The following is a 6,125-nucleotide window of genomic DNA, read 5'->3' on the forward strand; positions in this document are numbered from 1 at the left end:
GGGGTCCTACTGAAGGGCTGCCCTTGGGCCTACGAAGGGCCAGGCCCACACCTTTGGGACAGTAAAAAAAAAAGGCTTACATATTGCAACTAAAATAAAAATTTTATAATATAATCTTAACCTTCGGTTGATTTGACTATTTTTTCATAAACAAATTAAAAAAAATATTTCAAACATTGTACTAAATTCATATTCTTCTTTTTTTAATGAAAAAGGTGCTCAGTGTTTGAATAATTCAAAAAATAAATTCTTAAAAACAAACACTGTTTATCTAATTGAATGATTACTTGGCCGAAAGGGTTCCACAATTTAAAACTTATGGGATACTTTATTTTTTTAATTAATCTTTTTGCTTAAGTGTTAACTAATGTCTTTTAGGTTTGGAAGAATTTTAAATTCCAACTGATTTAGAATAGTCAGACTGAATTAGTAAAATTAGCAACTAAAATTGATCTGATTCAACTTAGTTGCCATCGGATCGAATCAAGTTATTGAATTAAATGTCTGAAAATGAAAATCTAGCAAACCGAAATTTAAAAATAGGAAAAAGACTAAACAATGCAGAGTTGAAAAAAATATTGTATCTATTTTTTATTTATGTCATTCATATATATATATATATATATATATATATATATATTTATTGGCGGAGCTCTTTAGGAGGTGGCGGGCCACGGCCCTCCTAATTTTTTTCAATTTTTTTTAATTTTTTTAAATTATTTGTTTAAATTTGTTTAAATTATGTTTATTTTTTTAAATTATATAATAATATATTAAAAAATTAATAAAAGTTAAGTTAGATATTTTGTTAAAGTATAATATTTAATGTTAATAAATAATAAAATATAAAATCAAATATAATAAAAAAAATTATTAAGATAAATTTCATTTTCTCTTTTTATTGTTTACTAAGTTTTTTATATGTTGTACTTATCTCTCATTTTTATCTAATTTTTTGTTATCGAAGAAAAAAAAAACAAGTTAAACAGAAACTCATTATTTTTATCCTCATTTTTTAATCTTTTTTTCCATTTTTAAAGAAAAAAAGAAGATAACTTTATCTTGTCTAACTTGGTAATGAAATACTTGTTTAATATTTAGTACTAATTTTTATCTTATGACATTTTGTATATTATTTATTTTTTATGAATATAGAAAAGTAAGTAATGTATTATGTGAATTTTTATAGAAAATTTTTAAGTGAATTTGATTATCATAATTTTTTGTAGTAGTTATGTCTCTTAATGTTTGATTAGATTATGATAAAGAAAAAATTAATATTATTTTTTTTAAATAGGTATATTGATGAAAAATAAAAGAATAAATTCATTTTTTTAAATTGATAAAAGAAAAGTGAAGATCAAAACAGGACAATATCGTTACTCATTGCATAACAATGAAATGGAATGCTTGTGATGACTTTTGAATCGATATGTGCATATTAGTAAAAGGAAAAATGAATATTTTGTAGATAATATGGTTATTTATATTGGAAAAAAATATAGCTGAAAAATGTACTTATAATTGAATTATTTGATAAGTTATAGAATATTAAAAAATGGTGGATAATCTTTAGATACGTGAAATTTCTTTTATAATTATAATTATACTAAATTATATATTCATTTTATTGAATTAGTAGCAGTAATATTAAATATATAAATTTTAGGTATATTATTTTGGCTCTTCCATAAATTTTGATCAAGATCCGCCACTATATATATAGATGATCAAACAAGTTTAATAAAGTTATTTACAAAACTATCAAATTTTCTATTATCTCTTTACCTTTTTTATTTAATTTTCTTTTTCCAAACCCAACATTTCATAAATATATTAAAGTGAGCACGTGGCTATATATTTCAAGCTCGTGGATATTTTAAATGTTTCACATGCAATTTTGGGTCTCGGTTATCATTACGTTAATACAAGGGATTATGATGTTTTTCCCAAATGCACCAATCTCTTGTCGGTTAAGGATTAAATCATGATTAGGAGTATATTTAAGAGAGAGAAAAAATCTACTGTTCATATAAGCATTTTTGTTTTAAGAGAGAGAAGACATTTTGTTTTAGACTTTCAGCCAGATTTTGGAAGCGCCCATGTTTTTTTTATCATGGGCTTGCGTATTGGGCTAGTTTTGGACCCCATAAGGCCCATGCTTAAACACTTGCAAGAAATTAACAAAAGTGATTTGGTTAAAGTGGTTGCTACTTTTTTTCGTGCAAAAAGAAAAAAAAAAAACGCTCCTCCCTTGTTTTCAAATTTGATTTTGGAGACTGTTTTTGCCACAACTAAATAAGAATGCTATAGAAAAGTTTTCTTTTCTTCTGAAAAATAAAGTGAATTTTGCTTTAGTTTTTTCATTTACTCAAAATTGTGGTCCTTGACGGGAGCGTGTATGATTGACTAATCAAGCTTTCATGGTTGAAGATAAATTGGTTTCAAGAGTATTTGTTACTTCAAGCAATGTCTTTGTTGTTAAAACGTGAAATCTCAGTTCAATTGACTTATTATAATCATTCTTAGCAATTTAATCGAAACAGGTTTGACGATAAAGATTGATTGAACGTGGTCCAGGGTTTTACAGCGAGTATATGAAGGTAAAAAAAATGGTTGTATTGTATTGTAGATGAAATTGAAAGATTTACCGCAGACATAGAAAGGAGTAATGATGAAGGAAAGAAGGTTACTGTTTTGACTAGAAGTAGAGGATGAGATGAGGGATTTTGCCATTAGGAGCGAAGCATGGAATGGGAGTTGCAGTAAAAATAAAAATGGGATTTTGATTTGAGAGTGGTGGTGGTGAATAATGATAAAGGAAGAGTTAGATTAGATTGAGAAACGCTAGTGTGACATGACTTATTAACGAGTTTTGTAAGAGTGCGTTTGAAGTTTGAAGGTGAAGCGTTGGATTGGAGGAACAAAAGGTGGATATTGGTTTCAGAGGTTGGAGATGCTGGAGCCTACCCTTTTGCGGGAATCTGTCTGATGGCACAGCCAAGTCAGTCTCAGTAACTGCTCATCACTGACACACTTAGCTACCCTTCTCTATCTCTTTCTCTTTCATTGTTTCACTACCTAGCCATTTTGCAAACTCCAACTCAATAAATGTGGAAACAAAGGTAGAATTGAAAACGTGGAGGAATCAATCAAGGTGGCGCAGTCACGGAAGGGTGAAGAGGTGTGGTGAGGTAAGGTGGTAGAGAGAAAGTGATGGGTCAGGGGTTGAGTTGCAGAGGGAGCCATGAACATGGCCTATTCCGTGCTGTGCAGCATGGGGACCTAGACACTGTAGCAGCTTTGTTGCACACGCACCCTTCTCTCATGAACCACACCACTGTCTATGATCACCACTCTCCTCTTCATATTGCCGCTGCTAATGGCCAGATCCAGGTGCCTCTTTCCTCTTTTTCCATTTCTTCACACGCAATTTCCCAATTCGGTATTCGCTTTCATTCCTTCTTCTCCCTAAACCCAAAATACCTCTCTCTCTCTCTCTTTCTCTCTGTGCTAATGTTCTTTTCTTTTTTCTCCTTTTCTGCCAATTGCTGCAGGTTTTATCATGGCTTTTGGATGGATCTGTGAACCCGGATGCGTTGAATCGCCAAAAGCAGGTAACTTCACTTCAATTCAATGTGGGGTTTTGTTTTTTTTCTTTTTTAAATTTCACTTGAAAAATGTTGATTTGTTAATGTTCATTGCGTTTTGAACGATTCAGACACCGCTAATGTTGGCTGCAATGCACGGGAAGATCGCCTGTGTGGAAAAGCTCCTTGAAGCTGGTGCCAATGTATGGGAAATTTCAAATTTGGGTGCACTTGTTCTTTCACTGGAATGGATATATTCTCTTAAAAACAAGTTTAAAAAAAATTTCAGGTGTTGATGTTTGATGCGTGCTATGGAAGAACCTGCTTGCACTATGCAGCTTACTATGGCCATTCTTCTTGCCTGAAGGCAATTCTCTCTGCTGCTCAATCTAGTCCCGTGGCTGCTTCTTGGTTGGTCCTTTTTCTTCTGTTCTAGCACACCCCCTGCTTGATTGATTGATTCATTGATTCATGTTGGCTTTTACAAATTTAAAGAAGAAAAATAATAGAATTGATTGCAGGGGGTTTGCTCGGTTTGTGAATATTAGAGATGGAAGGGGTGCAACACCATTGCACTTGGCAGCCCGTCAAAGACGGCCTGAATGTGTACATATTCTACTGTACAGTGGAGCTCTTGTTTCTGCTTCAACAGGAAGATATGGGTAAGTGGTGATTGTGCCAGGCTTCAATTTGATGTGTTAATTATTCATTTGCTTTGTGGAATAATAAATTGCTATCTGCAGCTGTCCTGGGAGCACTCCTCTTCATCTTGCAGCCAAAGGGGGGTCCTTGGATTGCATCAGGGAACTGTTGGCATGGGGTGCTGATCGCCTTCAACGTGATGCTTCTGGGTACACTCAAGTTTTAATTACTGCAAAACAAACAATTTGATTCATCTTTCTCTTCATTCGACACTTGTTTTGGTGGGCCCTCGTTTTGTATGAATCCAATTTATTGTTTGAGTTTCTTTTGATGACCATCCACCAATAACATAACACCAAAAGTAATTATCACAAAAGTCAACGATTCCTAATGATATGGCATCTTGGACTGGTTGGTAGTGGAAAAAACCTTTACTAACTTACTCTGTTTTAATCGAGTTCTTCTCGTTATGCCTATGGTCTTGGGGAACTTTTCAGTTGAGGGAACTACTTACCTCATTTAGCAACATGAGTTCTTGATAAAAATTATCCTTTTAGTTTCTGAATTTTCCTTAACACTCTATGCTGTGTTTAACAGGCGTATACCTTATGTCGTTGCTCTTAAGCACAGACATAACGCATGTGCAGCATTACTGAATCTTTCATCTGCTGAGCCTCTTGTATGGCCATCATCTTTGAAGGTGATCAGTGAGCTTAATCCAGACGCCAAAGAATTATTAGAGCAGGCCCTGATGAACGCAAACAGGGAAAGGGAGAAAAACATATTGAAAGGGAGTGATTACTCTCTTCCATCTCCAGCACACTCTGATGGGATAGATGACAGCATTTCTGAGGTAATTAGACACCCTCTTTTGAGTTTGCTATTATTTTTTTTAAATGTGTAAGCTTAAGTGTAGAAGTCTACTTATTTGGATTTTTGTTTTGTAAAATATAGCTGCATTCTAAATGAATTTTGATGATTCAGGTTAGTGAGACGGAGTTATGTTGCATCTGCTTTGAGCAAGTGTGCACAATTGAGGTGCAAGACTGTGGTCACCAGATGTGTGCACAATGCACACTAGCCCTGTGTTGTCACAACAAGCCTAACCCTTCTACTTCTCGTATTGTCCCACCAGTTTGTCCATTCTGCAGAAGCAGCATAGCAAGATTGGTGGTTGCGAAAAAAGAAAGCCCTCATGAAATTGATCAAGATGGTGTTGACATTACTTGTTCCAAGCCTAGCAAGTCAAGGAAAACCAGAAACATGAACGAGGGTGGCAGCAGCAGCATCAAGGGACTATCAAGTGTGAACTCATTTGGAAAGATTGGTGGCCGCAGCTCCGGAAAAATTGCTGCTGAAAATGAGTGGGAAGATGATAAACAACAGTGATACGATGCTGTTCTTGGTATGGTGCTTGTGCTTATCCAACAACAGTTATTACTAATTGGGAAGATATGGTAACAAGTTGCTTGACCAGCAAGGCAAATAAAAAAAAAAATATATAAATAGTAAAGGAGAAAGGTTGATTTTATTATCGGAAACTAAGCAAATGCAAAGTGAGTGAGATTGATGTTCAGGGTGGTTGGGGAAAGAAGGAGGTGCATGTCATGTTGTAAATTGGAATATTATCATTATTGTTACTTGAGAAAGAAGAAGCATCGCCAGCATCGATGGTTTTGGGCGTCGTGATTGAAGTGAGAAATTCTTTTTCTCAAAAATAGGAGTCTAAGATCATATGAAAATGTAATGTGTATTTGCTTCTGATTTGTTTCTTTATACCGAAATGGGCAATAAAATAGAGAAGGCAAGTGTGTGGACTTGGAGTTAATTGGTTGGCATGTGATTATGTCTGCGGAACCTGAATAATTTTATTGTGCACTCACTGCACAAGAG

The 6,125-nt window shown here is 34.0% G+C and overlaps 1 protein-coding gene across 2 annotated transcripts; it reads left to right on the forward strand.

Annotated features, from left to right (window-relative positions):
- Nucleotides 1-2,615: 2,615 nt before the first annotated feature.
- Nucleotides 2,616-6,060, forward strand: LOC114168159 (putative E3 ubiquitin-protein ligase XBAT31). Of its 2 annotated transcripts, none has more exons than XM_028052893.1 (8): nt 2,616-3,396; nt 3,558-3,617; nt 3,722-3,793; nt 3,880-4,001; nt 4,112-4,252; nt 4,334-4,441; nt 4,830-5,085; nt 5,217-6,060. In XM_028052893.1, exons 1-8 carry the CDS (start codon nt 3,217-3,219, stop codon nt 5,619-5,621), a joined length of 1,344 nt encoding a protein of 447 aa, XP_027908694.1. In that variant the 5' UTR covers nt 2,616-3,216; the 3' UTR covers nt 5,622-6,060. The 2 variants fall into 2 exon arrangements, with proteins under 2 accessions (XP_027908694.1, XP_027908695.1); XM_028052894.1 differs by having other exon boundaries at nt 3,347-3,437; nt 3,511-3,617.
- The last annotated feature ends 65 nt before the right edge of the window (nt 6,061-6,125 follow it).

This window comes from Vigna unguiculata, chromosome 11, assembly GCF_004118075.2.
Source record: "Vigna unguiculata cultivar IT97K-499-35 chromosome 11, ASM411807v1, whole genome shotgun sequence".
Taxonomy (NCBI): domain Eukaryota; kingdom Viridiplantae; phylum Streptophyta; class Magnoliopsida; order Fabales; family Fabaceae; genus Vigna; species Vigna unguiculata.